Source organism: Talpa occidentalis, unplaced genomic scaffold (genome assembly GCF_014898055.3).
Source record: "Talpa occidentalis isolate TD23 unplaced genomic scaffold, MPIMG_talOcc4v2.1 talOcc4.3, whole genome shotgun sequence".
Lineage (NCBI taxonomy): Eukaryota > Metazoa > Chordata > Mammalia > Eulipotyphla > Talpidae > Talpa > Talpa occidentalis.
The window spans coordinates 130,099,379-130,119,834 of NW_023603184.1; the positions used below are offsets into that span (position 1 = coordinate 130,099,379).

The 20,456-nt window shown below is 36.2% G+C and overlaps 1 protein-coding gene across 13 annotated transcripts in view; it reads left to right on the forward strand.

Annotated features, from left to right (window-relative positions):
• The window catches only part of MAP2 (microtubule associated protein 2), a 291,564-nt gene that overhangs the window by 212,158 nt on the left and 58,950 nt on the right, over window positions 1-20,456 (forward strand). For all 13 annotated transcript variants that reach the window (XM_037523961.2, XM_037523956.2, XM_037523955.2 and 10 more), the window contains one exon: window positions 5,691-5,975. In XM_037523961.2, the coding sequence (XP_037379858.1) occupies window positions 5,714-5,975 (262 nt within the window). In that variant the 5' untranslated portion in view covers window positions 5,691-5,713. The remainder of the gene's footprint in view (window positions 1-5,690; window positions 5,976-20,456) is intronic.

Sequence of the window (20,456 nt, forward strand, 5' to 3'; positions counted from 1 at the left end):
ATACTACATAGCTGTGAAGTCTAGTTTGTATATATGGTCCCATTAAACATCTTATGTAGGAGATTGTTATCAGTGAAGTTAGTGTCATTATCTAGATTGAAGTTATGAAGTTAGTGTCATTATCTAGATTGAATTCTCTTTCTACTTCACCCACATTTCACCAATCTTACTACTTAGTGAGAGCAAGCAATGGTGTAGATGTTAGTATGTTTAGCTTCTCCTTCCAGATCTCACTGGAAACAAGTAAACTTGATCAAGTAATTTGTTTTCTCTAGCCTCAGATTTTCAAATAGGACAAAGCATGCTCTGTATCCTATTGATACACATGTTGGATAAAAACCATAACATAATAACAACTAATAGGTAGAATTTATTAAGCACATTCAACTTTCCCAGAATAATGCTTTATTTTTATCATCTTATATAATTCTCATAAAAACCTAACTTTGGGTAGTTTTGTACTCTGTCCATCATCATCACAAATAATTATGCACCTACCTACTCCCTTATGAACTGTTTATTAGTCATGGTGTGTGATGAAAAACAAGTCATCCTTATTTTATATAATCACTTTGAAAAGCTCAGAGTAGAAATGAAACTATTATCTGAATTTTAAATGTAAATTTTTCATATAAAGAACTATTTCCTTAATTTTGCATAGAAATCAAAAAGGAATACAGAATTATCATCTGTTCAACTATTTAAACTTAGATCTCCTTATGTACAAACTCATGTATTCTGGTAGTGTTAGGCACCAAATAAAAGTTGGTTTTTTTTTTTGTAGCACTTGTGTGGATAGAAATAGTATAGGCATAACTCAGTCTACATGAAAAGAGAAACAATATTCATATGCTTCACTACTTATAACAGTGGTTGTTTTTTCTTGTGTTCATCATTAGGTTATGTAGCAGCACAAAATTATAAACCCAGTGTTTTTATTGAACTGGTACATCCCATGATGACAGGGTAGAACATATCAAAGAAATCTTTCTAGAACTGCTATGCCCAGCACATTATAAAAATGAATACATGCCTATCTGGCACCTGGTGTGTTTTTCCTTTCGATTTTCCAGGCTTTCAACTGTTTTCTCTTTGCCAGTTTTTGAAAGTATTTAATACAGCCCAATAATAACTATAATCAGGGACTATTTCTGTGCTATGTGATCTTTCTAATATTGTAATCCACAGAAAAACAGTGAGGTCTGTGGTTGTATGGGAATCCCAAGAGAAAAGCTATACTCACAGACACTTGAGCACACATCTCAATTATCAAGATAATAAATTATTCAGTTACTTTTTTGAGAACATTAGTAGTTCAGAACTGTCTACTGCAATTTCATATTCTGCCTATTCCCTCACATCCATCTCCAAAATGATCTAACTTGTAAAGAAAATTATACCTGAATTTGAGATATTTTAAGCAAGTGTATATTTGTTATAAATCATTAAGTAATATCAAGGAATATTTAAAATAAATATTCTAAAGATAATTTAAAGGTATCAATACTCTGATCACAACATGAAGTAGGTTCCTGCTACAGACAGTGGGTAATTTTAAACATTCTTCTGAGCTGTTCCCACCTCCTTCAGTTAGAAGCAGACAAGGAAAAATTGGTGCATTCCCAGGAATTTGATTGAAAGCAGCAGTGATTAGACTCACTACCTCATTGGAAATGTTCTGGACCAAGGAAGGGAAAGGTTCACTTTCTGTTTGTGCGAATGATCTCATGACATGTAAAATAATTGCCTTCTCTCCTTACGCTAAGGCTTATTGAGGAAAAGAGCTGTAATTTTAATAACTGGAATATCAAATGCCAGAATTTTGATGAAAGTGGCAATAAGTCTGCCCTTAGAGAACTTTTGAATGTCAAGACAAAACTGTTTAACAGCAAACGATAACAAAGATTGAAACTCATCACTCATGTCCATAACTAACACTTAGGCTGGCATTAGATCTTCTTCTAGCTTCTTTTTCTTCCAAATGTATGTTTTAATTAGGAGGAAGACTGGAGTCTATGTATAAGAATATACATAGCATAGTATTCATGACATGATCACCTTAAGTGATACTTCCTTCTGGCATAAACAGAAATTTGAACTTCTAACATTTCAGATTTCTTTTAAAAATCCATATTGCAGGTAATAGTATCCGAAAAAATAGTATTAAAAAAATTGGAGTTTGTGTTTAGCTCTAATAGTAAGACTCCCATTACAACTTATTATAAATTATAGATCAATATCAGCTCTTAAACATTTCTTCATAACTTAATAATGTCCTTTCTCATGTTATCAAGCTAGGCTTTGAAAGAGGAGAGTTCAGGTAGTTTTTCAGCTTCACTATCAAACCAGAAGGTTGTGTGAACAGCAAGCAGGGCCCCAGCTGTTCAGTCATTAAGAACAGTAAGGATACGTAATCTTTGGCAATGTGGAGAGTGGAGTAGGAATGAAGTGTTGCAATTCCTATTTTCTCATATTTTTTTAAATATATTTGGAGGGTATTGTCCTGTAACTCAGTTTTCCTCTTTAATTCTACATTCACAGATTTCAGAGACTCTGATAAAATAATATTATACATCAGGGAAAAATTAAAGGAAGTTGTGATCACTTTTAATTATGTTATTAATACCATTTGAAAAGTGGAAATAATCAAGTGACCCCAAAACACTTATTAGGAGTTTAAATGAGAATTTACCAAGGATGAATGACATTTCAGTACTGTCACATTGTGATTGTAAATGAGTGTGGCCAAGTAGTGTCTCCATTGATTCCAGCAGCTTTTCCCTAGAGCAAAAAGAAATCTTTCCAAATCATATTTTCTGTCAAAGAAGTTTTGTCAGAACAATTGCAATTCTAGCTTAAAATATTCTAAAAATGATTGTCACTTAATAGATGGTTAGACAATGTAAATTTCAAAAGTCTGACAAATTAGAAAGTGATATAAGATTAACCCGCATGCATTTTAAAGAGTATTAGCTGAATAGACTTATCAGAAAGTCAGCTGATATATTCTAGGTAATAAATTAACTTTGTGTCTGTTATTAATTGACATCGGCATGGCCAACCAGCCCATTCTTCTTACAAATGAGTTATTTTATGCAGTATTTATAATTTCAATTTTAGTAGATTAACTAAAAAGAAAGAACCCCAAAACACCAAAGCATTAAATACTAACAGTTCACTTTTTAAATGTCTTGTCTTCTAAAAACAAATTATTTTAGCATTTTAAGCAGATGATTACCAAGTGTTAACTCTTCATGTAGGCATTAGATTTTTAGATTCAAAATGAGGATTTTCAGTCACTGAGAAATCTTTTCCTTAGTGTCCTGGGAGAAAAATGCCAATTTTAGCTGGAGCTGTCAGTACTTATAAGGTTTTATTTACTTTGAATATCTGTGGTTAGAATTTCCAGAGCTGAACATGGGCAAAAGTACAAACCTAACTTTTTTCCAAGTCCTTTTGGAGATATTAATAAATATGGCTTCACATAAAGGGGTGATGGCCAATTGGTCAAGGTGCTTTGCCACCCCCTCCCAAGAGTCCAATGCCCAACAGCACATTAAAAGATATCAGAAAGCTCTGATTTTATCCCGTGTACCCCAGCATTTCTCAAGCCTATTTGAGCACTTGACCTCTCCTGATCTTCTTCCCCAAAACACAAAACCCAAGACTAACTGAAAAAAATGAGAAAATGTTCAATGGAACATTGAACTTAAGACCAGTGCTTCTCAGAATTATCCAAAATAAAGAAAAATCTTAAAAGCTTCACAGCCAAGAGTCTAAAGAGGCATGGAAACTAAATGTAATATAATATCCATGAGGGGACTTAAGCTCTGGACTTAAATGATAACGTGTCAATATTTTGTCATTCATTATAACAAATATACTACATTAATAAAAGATAGTAATAATGGGGAAATATGTGCAGGGGTAACAGAAAATTCTCTGTGCTGTCTGCTCAATTTTTCTCAAAATCTAAAACAGTTCTAACATAAAACCTATTAATTTATAAAATGACATTCACAATGGAAGTTGTTTATATTAAATTTATTTACAAGTCTTCATTCTGCACGCAAAATAGATTGGACCAAATGAGAATATGGAAATTTTAATTAAACTCTTCTGGTAAAGGAAAAGTAAATAAATGGAAGCATATAAAGATAAAGATGTTGAGCAAACAGTCTCTCTGTTGATAAAATATTGTTATCCAGAATGTCACAATTTGCATCTACATCATTTCTTCATTAGATGTATAAAGAAGACACAACTCAGAAGAAACAGTCCTTAGGTTCTTTTATTAGCTCCCTTCATTATTTGCCTGGAAGACAATGGCAGGGTGAAGTCTAGAACATCACATACTCATCTTTATAGAAATCGTAGCTAAATATTCAGATATGTGAATGGAGGGATTAATTCTAAGGATTCCCACCTCCCCATCATGCTCTGGTGTCTCAGACATTTCCCATATCTGTCTTGGAATTTTCAGTCATTCCTATGCAATATCTGGGGAGTTGTAGATTTGCAAGTAACTGTTGTTATTGTATTTACCAAGTTTTCAAGCTCCTATTTCTATGCCAGTGATTCTAGAAAAATTACTTAAAATATTTTACCTGTAATAACCAGTGGCATAACTTTAAAAAAGCAAATCTACCTCTGGTTTGAATTGAACACCTTTGAAACTGAAAGGACTAATATGGTGGCCACTCTCTTTTCTAGGATTCATGGAGAGTTGTGTTTTTAAGAGTAATTCAGTAATTCCCTGCAACTAAGCATTTCCCCTCAGTCCTGCTTTTCCCTATCTTTTTCTACCAATTTTCTCATCCTGCAGGTTTCTCCTACACTAACGGATTCCTTGGTGTGACTGTACAGTCAACATTGTATGTTAATAAAAGTTAGATGTGTCCTTAAAAATCAAACATTAATTTAAAAAAATAGAGTACAGCGAACCCTTGGACAACACAAGTTTTAACTGTGTGGGTCCACTTACACAGGGATTCGTTTCTGTCTGCTTGCTCCATATTTATGCATTCAACCAACTGTGAATGTTGGTTGGTTGAATCCACAGCTGGAGAGCCTGTAGATACTGACTGTCTATGATAAACTATTCTTGGGTTTTCAACTGGTGTGTGTGGCGGGGGTGGGGGGCGGGCGGTGTCAGTGCCTCATACCTCCATGTTGTCCAAGGGTCAACTGTATATGTAGATAGATACATTATAAGAATAGATACACCAGAAAAGATCTGTACAAAAAAAAAGTATTAGCCTCCCCTGGTGGCGCAGCGGTTGAGAGCTGGGCTGAGAAGCTGCCCACAGCCTGTGCAGCACCGGTTCAATCCCCGGCCACAGGCAAGGGTCCCACATGGCACGCAGACCTCTCCTGCCGCACCCGCTGCTCCCCTCAGCAATGTATTTTGTCAGTCTGCCTGCTCTGCTCCCCGCTCTGGCTCTGGTGAATTCTCTCACCCTCCTGCGCTTTTTACTGTACCCAGTGCTTGTATAAATAAATAAATCTTTAAAAAAAAAAAATCTTAACAGTGGTTACCTGTTATATTAAGAGCAATCTAATTTTTTTTTTTTTGTTCTTAAATGACCATTGAATTGCTACAAATTTCACCTAGTTTGGTGCTAGTAATATATCAGATTCCCCCAAAGTGATGGCTGTTTTTTTTTTCTCTCTCTCTCTTTTAATCACAGGAGAGAGTACAGAACATTAGAGAATGGCAGAAGATCGGAAAGATGAAGCAAAGGCACCTCACTGGACCTCAGCTCAGCTGACAGAGGCATCGGCACACCCACATCCACCTGAGATTAAGGATCAAGGAGGGGCAGGAGAGGGACTTGTCCGAAGTGCCAATGGATTCCCATACAGGGAGGATGAAGAGGGCGCCTTTGGAGAACATGGGTCTCGGGGCACCTATTCAAATACCAAAGAGAATGGGATCAATGGAGAGCTGACCTCAGCTGACAGAGAAACAGCAGGTAACTAAGGGCTTTTCTGCCACCACTGCTTTCTTTGTGCTTTGAAGTCTGTTTAATCTGAAAGTGAATTTATTTACAGCGTTGATCCACTTTCACTATTGCTAGGACCAGAATTCTAGTCAGTCAAGGGAAAGATACCAAGAGGAGAGCATTCTCCCAAATTTGTGATATTTTCAACCTTATCTCCCCATTTTATTTTTATCACATTGATTTCAATAGATAAACAAATGGCTCAATGTATATCTATTTTGCTAGAAGCTGTCAGTATTATAATTCATTGAAAGAAAACTTCACAAATAGTTTTTACTGATTTTCTTTAATAATATTGGACCTAAATCAGATTGATTTATTGATTAGTAGCATATTTACTTTTTAGAGTATAAAAGAAAGAGTACAGTCCCAGCCTCCAAAAAGAAAGAGAGAGAGAGAGAGAGAGAGAGAGAGAGAGAGAGAGCAAAAGAAATAAAAATACTTATGTATACAGGAATCATATCATACTCTCTCTAATAGTTTTTAAGAACCAATATAGAGGGCCTCCCTGGTGGTGCAAGCGATTGAGCGCAGCGCTGTGAAGCTGTCCGCAGCCTCTGCAGCACGGGTTCAATCCCAGCCTGCCCGGGATGTATCCACACAGTGCGGCAGACCTCTCCTGTCTCACCCACTGCCACTGCTCTCCTCAGCAGTGTATTTCAGTCTGTCCACCTGTTCTGTTCCCCACTCTGTCTCTGGTGAATCCTCTCACCCTCATGCACATCTGGCCTGTACCCTGGTTCTTGTATACAGGAATAAATAAATCTAAAAAAGAAAAAAAAGAGCTAATATAGAGATGCTTAAAGGCAAACATAATATAATTTACTCTTAAATACTTCCTTTCAAAGTATAATTACTACCTGTATTGTCCTCTATTCTAGCACTGATTATATTATAGTTAATGACATAGTCATTAATATTGTTAATGTCATACAGAAACATTAGCCTATCCTATATTATTCTTTACTATTGTTTTATTTTCTCTGTAATTCAGAATTGAATGCATTTGAACACAGCAACTTATAGATACGCTACCCAAAAAGAGCAAGTAAACTACAAGTAGTATAAAAGGCTGTCCCCCCGTCAAAGCCATCCCTTCTTTAAAAGTTAGTTTTCTATACTCCATCAGTTAATCAGCAACATTTACCAAGTGTACATACATTTTGTTAAGAAAATATATTTAAATTTTAGTAGGGTGACAAGGAGGAGGGTATTTCAAAGACTTGAAAAATCACATAAGTACATAGTGTAATTTTTTTTAATTGTACTCTTTCTCATACATGCAACAGAAAAAAGAGGGTGGCAGTGTCCACTATGATTCAAGAATTTGAAGTGTTGCAGTGCCCAGCAACCACATGTGACCCATTAGTAAAAACCTATGGTTAAGAATGAAACAAAAATATGTTTTACCTCTTATGGTTACAATGTGCAGAGTTAAGTATACCAAGTGAATGACTCAAATAATATATATTAATTAGTATTAATATTATTATTGGTGGTGGTATGGTATTAATATGGAAAACATGACACTCTCACTCAAGGAATGTTTTTGACACATGAGTTTTAACACAGATTGAAAAGGATAGGACTTGGGTATCAGAAAGACTACCTTGGAGAATTGTGAAGGGAATCACCAAGAAGGGCTAAGGAACAAAATAGTGATGGGAAATGAGAGAGATAATGCAAAAGACCAAGGTTTTTCTTATCATATCCTAAAATTATACCTCAAGTACTCAATAAACATGTGTTGGTTGAGTGAATGAATGAGTGAATGAATGCAGGAGAAGTGGACACGCTGAAATGTGTCACTTTGCATTTGGACTCTCATCACTTGACTGTCACTGACAACTAAAGACTTATTCTACCCTCAAGAGAAAACTCATAATAGCAGGCTTAGTCACGCAGCAGAAAACCAACATCATGCACTATTTCATTTTTTCAATAGTCTTAATTAAGTATTTAAGAACATCAGAAAAATCTACTTGCCAGGTCAGTGTGTCTTTGCCAGCTTCTTTGGGAAAATAATGTAAGTAAAAAAATTTAAAAATATTTCTTCTAAATTATGGGTTCAGGACCATCCAGAATTATTTTTTAACTTAACTCAGTACATAGCAAATGAGTCATATTACTTTGGGGAGACTGATTATGAAAGTTTTATATGGATGTTCAGAGTGACCAAGTTTGTAAACAGCCAGCTGTGGGTCACCAGAATGATGTGTTCCATACAAACTACAGTATCATTTTTAAACTAAGTCCCCTCAGAAATAACAAGGCAAATATTGGATCCATAAAATATCCATGTGTGGAAAACTATACCCACAGAGGATGTTCTGGTGATGAGTTAGTATGCAATTAAATTTCTCCCCAAACTTAGCGTAATAAAATAATAAATGTTATTATTGATAGTTTATCTATAAATGTTTCACAAATTACAAACAAGACTAATAACAAGTAAAAATAAATGTTTTTCAGTCTCAAATATAGTCTTTAAAAATGCTCACCTTTGATGATGGAGACCGCTGATATGAACTGATGTTCTATTATGAGGTGACTGTGTCAAAGGGGGCTAGGGAGCTAGCTATTATCCCAGTAGTTTGTAATTAACATGTAATCTACCAGTATATTGAATTTCCCCCTATACAGATGCTTCTCTGGACATCATGAACTTGAAGCATTTCCTGGTGACTTCAGGTCCTTGGCAATATGTTGTGGTGTCCACATCATTACCGGTTGATTTCAAAGATTATTCTTCTGTCCTTATTAGCTATAGTTTGCTCTTCATCTTTAGAAATAAGGTGGGTTTTTTTTCGGCCTCCCCGGTGGCATAGTGGTTGAGCACTCAGTTGCAAAGCTGCCCGCAGCCTCTGCAGCGCCGGTTCTATCCCCAGCCACCGGGCGAGGGTCCCACATGGCGCACAGACCTCTCCTGCTGCCCACTGCTCCCCTCAGCAGTGTACTTTGTCCGTCTGCCTGTTCTGCTCCCCGCTCTGGCTCTGGCTCTGGTGAATTCTCTCACCCTCCCGCGCTTTTGACTGTACCCAGTGCTTGTATAAATAAATAAATAAATAAATCTTTAAAAAAAAAAGTCCCCTTTAAAAAAAAAAAATAAGGTTTTTTTTTTTCCCCCAAGGTGATTTCTTTTTTATCTCTTTAACAAGATCACATGATAAATGAATTGAAGCCATCTCATGTTTCTCCTTCTTTCCTTCATCAGAGTATTATTTCAACTAAGGATATTACCTCATTCTCCTTCATCATCTTCTTTCATTGTTCACTTTTATTTCTGGGGGCATAATAGTTTTTGGTTTTTAAAGACTTAAGCCCATAGTCTTCCTATCTTTGATCTTTTGCACAGAGACTAATGGGGAAGAGAATGCTAAAGGCAATAATATTTGGGGTTTTTTTTTAATTTTTTTTAAAGATTTATTTATTTATACAAGCACTGGGTACAGTCAGAAGCGCGGGAGGGTGAGAGACTCCACCAGAGCCAGAGCCAGGAGCAGAACAGACAGACTGACGAAACACACTGCTGAGGGGAGCAGCGGGCGGCAGAAGAGGTCTGCACATCATGTGGGACCCTCACTGGTGGCCGGGGATCGAACCAGCACTGCAGAGGCTGTGGGCAGCTTCGCAACCCAGCGCTCAACCTCTGCGCCACCAGGGGAGGCCCGGCAATAATATTTTAAATAGTATTTCTTTCCAGCTTCTCTTTTACAATTTGTCTCTTTTCTTATAATTTGAAGCTAATCCATAGAAAGATAAATAGAATTAATTGCCCACTGTAGTATAACTTCTCATACTTTAAGATTTTTACTCCATTGACTCATTAAAGTGTCCTTAATAGAAGGCATGCCACAGAAGCTTGTAAAAAGAAATGAGAAAATTGTTCAGAATCTAACCACTTAAGAAAGTTATTATAATAAATCTAAAGAGTCCTTTTAAAATAAGAAGAGTGACTTGTAGTAAACCCTTTCTCTCTTTTGTATCTTTATTGAGGAGAATAGGAGGAATGCATTTTGGTCCCCAACATTCCAACTCTTAGTGAAAATTAGGAGTTTCATCTTTAAGTTTCTTATCTGGGGTGGGAGAAACTTACACTAAATTCATGTCAAGAAACATCAGTTTTCTCATATAAAGCAGAAGCACTGATGTATAAAAAATATATACATTTGAATGGAAAATCATTTCAGAAATGTAAAATGAAAAAGTAAAGTAACCTTTAAAATAACATTTTAAGAACATAGATAGCAATTGATTTCTATAATCATGGTGCATGTGACTAACAATGTAGCTCGCTTTTGCTTAATATAGCATCTCATCATCTAATAGCACAAATACTAGCCTTACTGTTCCTGTTTATAGGATCATTTTTAAAATGCTTATTCTAGGGCCTCCCCGGTGGCGCAGCGGTTGAGCGCTGGGTTGCGAAGCTGCCCGCGGCCTCTGCGGCGCCGGTTTGATCCCCGGCTGCTCCCCGGCCACCGGAGGAGGATCCCACATGGTGCGCAGACCTCTCCTGCCCCCACTGCTCCCCTCAGCAGTGTACTTCAGTCCTTCTGCCTGCTCTGCTCCCCGCTCTGGCTCTGGTGAATTCTCTCACCCTCCCGCGCTTCTGACTGTACCCAGTGCATGTATAAACAAAAAAAATAAAAAATAAAAAATAAAAAAATAAAATGCTTATTCTAATAGCAGAAGCTGGGACTTGCAAACAAAGTAGTAGTTCTAAGTTTCTGAACTTGCTCTGAAAACTCTCTTCATTTCACTGCCACTTCCTTTACATCTATAGTGAATAAAAGATTTACTGTTTCTTATTCATCCATTAAGGATTGCTTTAAGAACTATGTGTAAAACTACAACTTGGATGTTTTTATAGCATTGCACACTTTCATAGTGCCCTTCAGTTTCTAAAGCATCATCACATCTTTCATCTCATTTGATCTACTTGGGACTTCTGTGAATGTATCCATCATTAGTATCTTCATTTTACAAAGAAGAAAACAAGGTACAGAATGGCTACGTGACATGCATGCTTAGGTTTACACAATGAGAGAGGGAGCTGAATTGTGAGTGTGCTTATGATCCAGTGCAGCCGAACTGTCCTGCCCCCAAGAGGTGGTATGAGATTTTCCCTATAGTTTATCATTTATTTGGCTTTATAAACCTGCTACTGGTTGTGAGAGTTTTCAAGATCCTTTGTGATGAGAGATTTTTCACCTCACACTAAATTGTAAATGTTAATATTCTTTATTAGAATAAGTGATGAAATTCAGTACTTATCTGCTGTTGTTATGGATTGCATGATAGAAGGCTGGAAGGGACCAGTCAGATGACCTTTCATAGTCCTCCCCTGCAGTCACCCATCCAAGATCGCATGACAACACCAGATGCAGGTCTCCTGCCTTGCAGACCAGTGCTTTTTCCCTGCCACACAGGCAGTGTCAGTGATTATCAGTTACAGCCAAAGAAGGCCATTTGAATGTCGAACCACCGTACTGATGAAGCATTAAGAATAGCAGAAGATCAAAAAATTATTTCTGTTTTACAGCATTCTTAAAAGGGGGCAATACTGACAAGTTGATAGATGTCAAAACATTCAAGTATGTAAAACCATGTAAAGTGCTGACTCTGTCTGTCCTCTGGGAGGATGATAGGAAGAAACACTAGTCAGATGTATAGTGACTTCATGACCAGCAAATGCCATTGTAGCTATTGGATAGAGTAAATTTTAAAATGATAGGGCATTTCTCAAGTTAATTATCTCCATTCCCCAAATTACTCTGTTTTCCTAATAGCTCCCCAGACAATCAAGGTCTGCTCTCTGCCAGAGTAGTGAGAACTTCTAGATTATTTCCAAGCTCACCTTTTCAGTTTACCAATGGAACTTCCCCTCCAAAAGCCTTGGTCTGCACTTTAATACCTATACAACTCACACAGCCAAGTCATATATGTATTCCGATATGGAAGTTTATTTTTGCTAATAGTATAACCTTTAGCTTGAAAATATGCAAATATAGGAAAAGTCTGTCATCGTTCACATGCAAAAACCTGAATGTACCTCAGCTTCTGTTTCTTTTCAATCTTAGAAAATTCAAACCTGCCTTTTCTTACATGTCCCCTGCCTCCATTCCTGTATTTAAGATTTACTAGTCAGAGTCATCATCTCATTTGAAATAGGGAGTATTGTATGTAATATATTTATGTACACAGGGCAAAGTAGTACAAAGCCATTTCTTCCGCAAAACCATCAAAGCTCTTTGTACCACCCCCTGTGGCAAATAAACAAGCTGGCTAACAATACAAGAGGTTGCAGATTTTTCTTTCCTTGTTGCCATGCCAACCACTCATTGCTCAGGCTGCCATTTCCCTGAGCTCCGCAGAGAGAGGAGTGTGCAGTTATTTAGCATTCAAGGGTGGATCTGCAGAAAAGCACACCGCCTCACTGCGAAGCGTCTGGGCCTGACTGCGGCGATGGATGAGGAAAGAAAAGAGGGATCTTTTCATTGTTTTCCTCCAAAAGGTTAGGCATCTGGGGCTAGAGTGAGTGAGAAAGACAAGGATTGATAACAAGGCAATTCCATGAGGTTTGTATTTGTCACGTTTGCTTTGTCCTATGTGATCTCTATACCATTATAAACAGGTTGTGGGTTTTAGTTTCAGTCCTGTTATGTGGCTTGTCTTGTTGGTAAATAGAAAGATCTGGACCTAATTGACAGCTGGCTTATATGGACATTATAACAAAGAGCTGCATCTCTTACTCTTGCGTACAGTAGGTATTGCTGGCTAAAACTTAGACTGGTTTACAAATTGGCGGAAAAGAGAGCACCAGATAAAGTTGTTTGTTTAAATGTGCAGCTATAGGGCAGTTTTCCTATAAAAATCTACCTTAGATCTATCTGTGTTCTGCAGCCAAAGTCTTAGTGTAGGATGAAAATTTTTAAGCCGGTATTTCTGAATCAAAATTTTAGGAAAACTTGATTTCTCTAGTTTTGTTTTAATCAAACCCAATGACACAACATATTAAAACATGATTCTTGGAATTTTTATTGGCTATAAACGTTTCAAGTTGTGAAGAGCAAGGTTCTATGTGACATGATATAACATGATATCTTAAAATGAAATTAATTTGCATGCATATTTACTCCCTTACATGTTCTTCCAGAAAATTCCTTCCATGTACCCACGGAAATCACTCTTGTTTCTTTATTGTCTTGTTTTGTGCTTAATGTCAGAACCATATCACAAGTGATAAGAAAAATAGTATTTTAGCATCCTCTTCTGTCCACTGACACTTTGAAAAATTACTGTGCCGAATTTAAATCTTAATGAAGGCAACAGATTTGTGCAAAGAACAATTCAGACCTACTTGTAAAAATATTTCTGTCTGGCTTGTCTGTAAATGTAAGTACAACTTAATAATTTAATTAGCACTGTGGGTTTTTTTCTTGATCTTTTATCCTGATCTTGCATTTTCTAAGATCTTATCAGATTTTCTCTTAATTTGCTCTCCTGCTTTTTCATCATTTTTTCATGTATTTCAACCTTTGAGGTCTTCTAAATCTCGATATAGAGTAGAATTCTAAACAGCTCATAAAATCCTTTATTTTGCATCGTGAGCAGATGAGGACAATCAATCATGGAAGTCAGTCCTCCTGAAGTCATTTTTTGGACTGTCTCAGCTTTTGTTTTGGTTAGGATTTTGCACAGCTTTGATCTGTATCTTGCTGTAGTTCTAAGAAGTCTCACCTCACAAAAGAGAAAAGGAAAAAAGAGAGAGACAACCCTAATAGTAGTTTGGAACAAATAAATTGCTATAACATATTGAGAATATGGTCAGCATCAATGAAAAATTTATTTTTAAAAATTGTGATATATGTGTGTGTATATGTGTGTGTGCATGTTGATTATCTTACATGTATACACCTGAAAAAAATATCTACTACTCTGTGCCAAACAGCACCATGAGGTTGGACTTTGGGTTTGATTTTCTCTCTGCTGGAGGTTAGTAGCTGGAGAGTTCTTAGCAGTCGTCATGCTTCTTTCCTCTCCAAGCTACTGAGGTGCACCAACTGTTTCTACTTCAGGTAGCAAGCCTTTTGCTCTTCCTCTCTTTCCCTCACACTTCACTGCTTCTTAGCACATTACATAAAGCACGTCCTTTGACTTTCAGGGAGCCTGGAATTCATATCAGAAGCAGATGAACAGAACAACTGGTGCTGCATTGCAGACCCGGCAAGTTAAACATGATCTACTCTGACTTCATGAGTCCTGAGGGGAAAAGGACACAGAGCTGCTTGCTGTCTGCTCACTGTGTCTCCTCTCCCAGAGTGAGTCACCATTCGGCAACACTCATAAAAAATACAATTCAAAACCCAGTCACGCTGATGAGCAAGGCAGAAAGCAAAGGTCTGAGGCTCTGGTTAAAACTTGCAAATGTGCAAATATTAGGTGGCTATCAGAACTCGGAAAGGAGAATAAGACATCTGCTTTTACAATTGATTACAGCAATACTCAAAACTTGAGAAGATTAGGTAAATTGGATAATAAGATTGGGCTCAAGATTCAGAGAAAAATCATCTTTAATCGATGATTCAGCTTCAGCAGCCTGAAAATTAGATTCAAGATTCTCATTGCAAATTTTCTGTTTGGAAACATAAGGCAAGGAAGTTCTGGACTTTGAGCACTGTGGATCTTCTCACCAGTGACCCCTGTGTGATTGGTCAGCCTTCTGATTGAACTAAAAATCAAGTTACATTTATTACCTAACCAATCTGTTGTGGTTTTTTTTATTATGTGCAGACCCTTGTGAAACAAGGAAAAACATTTTCAGAGGCTACATGCCATGCAAGAAACATTCCCAAAAGTCCATGATAAAGACCCAAAGCTGATGTTGGTTTTATTGTCGCATGTAAATCTTCCTGTTCCATGTTTATGTCTTGCTAGTAGCATTGAGCATAGTCAACATTTTGATCCAAGTATAATAAATATATATTAATTTCAAGCTTACAATATACTCTTTGATATTTGTATACAATGGGAAAGATCATCTCAAACATTTTACTGAGGATACTTGTTGCTTGTTTTATTCCCATCACTAGATTGTGTTTTATTTTTTTAAAAGATTTGTTTATGCATACAAGGACTAGGGTACAGACCAGAGTTGAGGGGGGTGGTGCTGAGAGGATTCACCACAGACAGAGTGGGGAACAGAACAGGCAGACTAACTGAAATATAGTGCTGAGGGGAGTAGCGGGCGAGTCAGGAGAGGTCTGCTGCACCATGTGGGTAGCTCCCTGGCTGGGGATCAAACTCATGCTGCAGTGGCTGCAGATAGCTTCATAGGTTGCATCTTAACCCATTGTGCCACCAGGCAGGTCCAATTGTAAGTGTTTTGAAGTAGACACTATTCATCTTCATATTCTTTCTTGCATGTCATGCATTTCTTATTTTCTGTAGTAGAATATTTCTTGGGTTAATACAAAAAGGAGAAAATTAGTATATTCATATTTGCTTTTGAGAATAGAAATCATGAAAATATGATGGGTCTACAAAGATGGTAGCACTGTGTGAACAATCCATTTGTAGAAAAGTTTCTTAGAAAGGAATACTAGAACCATTGAGGTAAATCAAGAAATTGCCAGAGGAAACTAAATTCAAGGTAAAGACTATCCAACTGTTGGCTAAAACAGAAACAAATTAAGCTAATGGAAAATGTATAGCAGAAAACCTGATGACATCTGAAAATAGGAGCTAGGCTTGGGAGTAAAGAAAAAAATGTATAACACTAAGACACCTAATGAAAAGTATTTTCTTAGTGATGAATGTTAATGATCTGGGAAGAATATGAAAAGGGAGGGTAATTGGTCCTTCAAAGAGACATCGGTGAAGTAACAATTAAGAAACACACAAATGTTCAACAACCAATTTTTTGCTCATTCCCAGAATATGGAGCCCAGTGTAATAGTTTGGCCCAATTGAAAGTGCTACTGAAATACCCTGTAAAGAGAATTCTAAAATGCATGTCCTTTGTCAATGGCTGTAAGGTAAGAATTGCTTTACTGTTGTAGGTCAGTAGCTCATATAAACTTCATTTCTAACAAATGGACAACGTCAACAACGAAGCAAAAGGGTGTTTTAAGTCATTAAGCTAATTATACTTCTCATTCAAAAGAATAAAAAGTATTTGTCTTGGGGCGATGTTATATATCCCTTTTGAAGATCAAAATAAAATGTTACCAATGCCCTTTTTTCTTTACTTTTGAGTCAAAAAAATAACTGGCAAATGCTAAGTTCTTAGGTAGTAAACAGAATTTCCCTATTAAAAAATAGATATTTATTCATTAACTTGATTTCAATTACATATGCATTTATAATTTCATCATTTTTAAAATATTTATTTATTTACGCATACAAGAACTGGGGTACAGGCCAGAGGTGCAGAGGATGAGAGGATTCACCAGAGACAGAGTGGGGAACAGAACAGGCAGACTGACTGAAATACACTGCTGAGGGGAGCAGAGGGCAAGTCAGGAGAGGTCTCCTGTGCCATGTGGGTAACTCCCTGGCTAGGGATTGAACTCGTGCTGCAGTGGCTGTGGATAGCTTCATAAAGCTGCTTCCTAACCCCTTGCACCACCAGGGAGGCCCCTATAGTTTCACCATTTTAAAAAAATGTTTCTTGTAATCTGTAATTTTCTTTTTGACATATTAAAATAAATGATGCTCCCATTTATACTTTTTAATTCTAATCATATTTTAGTATTTAAAGGATTTTCTTCTGCTTAGTGGAAAACAACAATTAAACAGCTGTTATTGCTTTTGTAGGCAATTTTATAAAATGAATTAAATCATAGTTCAGTTTTCCTGCTTGTGTGCTGCATATTGCTTTAAAGCCCAAGTATATCTTTTCTTTTTATTTAAAATTGACTATTGATTTTTTTATTTCTTGAAAAATAGAAGTTTGTGACTGAAACATTGAAAAAATGGAATAAACCCACTCTCCTGAGAACATTGCCAGAATAAAAATAATGAGATAGACAAACTGCCTTTCTTCAAAACACTGGCACTAACTTGGTTCACCACAGTTTTGGTTCTCCCAAAATATGTCAGATATTTCCAGTTTTACCCTGGATTGCAGTGAGGAAAGAAGCAAAGAATTGAGTTTGAAGCAAGTACAGATATCACTTTCAATAGTGACAACTTTGGCTTGGCGGTTCCTTCAATCTGGATAACAATCACCTCTGTCCTCCAGAAAATACCTGCCTGCCGACCTGCCTAAGAAAAACATAGCGCTTAGATGCCTTGTGGGCCACATTGAACACATGGTCCAAATGCAGATTTGAAAGCACCACTCAAGAACTTGGTTGTTTTGGTGACACTAGTTTCCTTCCTAGTTGGATTTCATGATTTAAGGTTGCATTGAAGTTAACCCAGCTGATAATTTGGCATCTAAGCACATGAATAGCCAGATAAGGTCAAACTGAATTGTTTTAATATGAAGGAATAAAAAATATCCTAAACTTTGTTGACTTTTTAAATGCAAATTTGAAAGTTAATAAGCATTTTTTCTATTCTAACTAGAAATGCTTGATTGTCCTTTGTCTTGTAATGATGTTTCAACTTTCCCTTCTGTTCTTTGATGTAATTGGATGTGAAAAACCTCTATGAATGCAAAAAGTGCTTTTCCTCACCAGATTTGTAGAAAAATTAAGTCATACTTTCTGGAAAATTGATTTTCCAAATATGCTTTTTGGAAAATTGACTTGATTAAAATTTTGAAATGCTCCTTTTATTGGTTCTATAAAACTTGGGGTATGACTAATACAATCATTGCATTAAACCATACTTCCTTTAGATCATCTTTTGATCCTCTTCTAGTTTGTTTTTTAAGATTTGCTTATACATACAAGAACTGGGGTACTGTCCAGAGGTTATAGGGGTGAGAGGATTCACCAGAGACAGAGTGGGGAACAGAACAGGTGGACAGACTGAAATACACTGCTGAGGGGAGAAGCAGGTGAGACAGGAAAGATCTGCTGCGCCATGTGGGTCACCTCCCTGGCCGGGGATAGAACTCGTGCTGCAGTGGTAGTGGATAGCTTCATAGTGCTGTGCTTAATCCCTTGCACCACCAGGGAGGCCCTGAGCCTCTTCTTGTTACTGTTAGACCAAGTCATTTCTGTCTCTGCTCCCTCTTGCATTTCAGAAATATATAAGAAATATATAAGTAAAAAAGAACAGAGCACAGACTCTGGTTTCATGAGAGTTTTAACTTTAACAGCAATTTCCTCTTTAGGAAAATAGACCATAATTTTAATCTCAAAGAAAGCAGTTTTGAGGGGGGACAGATAACTGTAAACTTAGGAAGGAGGTACTGATAAACTTAACAAGAGGAATGAAAATAAATCAGCAAACAAACAAACATGGTTCTCTGAACCAGGAATTGAACAATGTCTTCATGATCAGGGCAACCAGACATGAAATACTGAATTTATAATTTTGGGGGGAGAAAATGAAGGTATACAGGTCATGATTTAGAAACTTTTTTTTCAGGAAGAAAATAATGTATCTTTACATTGTGAGTTTAATTTTCATTGTCATATTTTACTAAGACTATTTCAGGACCTTTTTATGAAATCTGATTTTCCATATCACCAAAAAGCCCTACGGTATCTCTTCCATCGGATTGTGTTTTTCTTGCCAAGTGAAACTGAGTTTGTTGATATGACACAGTGTGTGGTTACAGTAATACTTCTCTGAGACCTGTCCTGTGCTAAATTAGGAATTAAATAGAACTTGCCTTGAACACCTTTCCATCTGCTCCCTGAATTATATTTCTTCATTTTCTTGAAGTTGCTCAGCAGTCACCTGTAGCAACCTTACATGCCAGGATGCCAATGTCAACCAAATTACAAAGCCTAATCTTGCTTCCCAATGTCAGCCTATTTGTCTATATAGTTCCTATTTTTACATTTTTCTTAATTCTGCTGCTCCATAAAAAAAAAAAAAAAACCTTCCTTTCTCTTTCTGCTGGATTCCTACAATAGAATAATTAGGGTTATTAAGTTATCATTTTATGCTTTTCTTAATTATCATTTGCATTCTGATATAAAGCTTCAGTGTCTTCAAATGAAGAGTGAACACTTTGGCAGTATGATATAAATTAGAATCCCACAATTTGAAAGTAATAATAGAGGTGTGATTGGTAACAGTGAGGCCCAGTACACAAATAATAGATCCTGATGGAACTAGGTAAATAATTTCCATTCAAATTGAAGCAGAATCTTCAATGTAAAAATTTTTTTCAATAGATACCTAAGGATTATTTTTTAAAGTATGATTTGTATGTGATTTGCAGATTTCTAAAGATAACGTTGAAGTTGTTAGCACTTGTTGCTTGTCTTCCATAATGAACATTTTTTATCTCATGGTTGAGGAGAGTTGTGTAATAGTATTTTTGATGGGATGCATTAATCAATTCGGAACATATAAGAAGTCATTCTTATTCTGGAATAACTTTTGGCATGAAGAAACAAAACATTCCTATCCAAATCTTTGCCTTTCACTGTCATAATAGAAACAAAATGCAAATATAATATTGGACTTGACACTTATTTTCTTACTAAAACATAACCTTGAAAATTCTCTAGATTTTGCTATTCAAAGATCCTTCTGGAAAATGTCTTAACTGCTGTCAATTTTACTTATTTTTTTTCCAAAATATGTCTGTTCCTCTTATCTTATGCTGTCATTGAGCTTTATTTAACAAAATTATTAAAGAATAATAGAGGGATTGCTAAGAATTATCTTCTCATTTTTATTTTCTTTTTCACTCTCACACTTCAGTTATTGGAATTTCATAATGCAATTAATTCTATGTATCTTTCCCCATGGGATTCTGAAAACATGGTTTTCTGGTTGTGTATAAGCATGCATATATTTATATACTAATATATGTTGTATATACTATGTATGTTAACATATGCATACATACACTTTATAATTCAGTTATAATCTAAAAAATATAAAGGATTATCATGTGCACTTATTAGTGACTTCAAATCTGCTAACTCCTTCCAGGACTGATATAAAAATAATATTTGTGAACAATATTTTATATAGCTACAATGAAAAACTAAAATAAGTAATGAAGAAGATGGATAGTCATTTATTTAAAATATTTATAGTTCATGAGAGACTTACTAAGAAGAAAGTACAGGTTACTATTGCATGCTTTTACTTGCACATTCATTCTTAGAAACTTTTTAGAACTGAAAGTTGTAGCAAACTGTCATTATGCAGAACTCATGTTGGTCACTCTTTGTGCTGACTGAATGTAACCAGTGACGCATTGTGGACAAGTGACATCCCATTGCATAATGCCTAAATTCCATATGCTCCTAGGTCACAAGCGTGCCAAAGATTTACTTAAGTCATTATGCTGGGATTAGATAT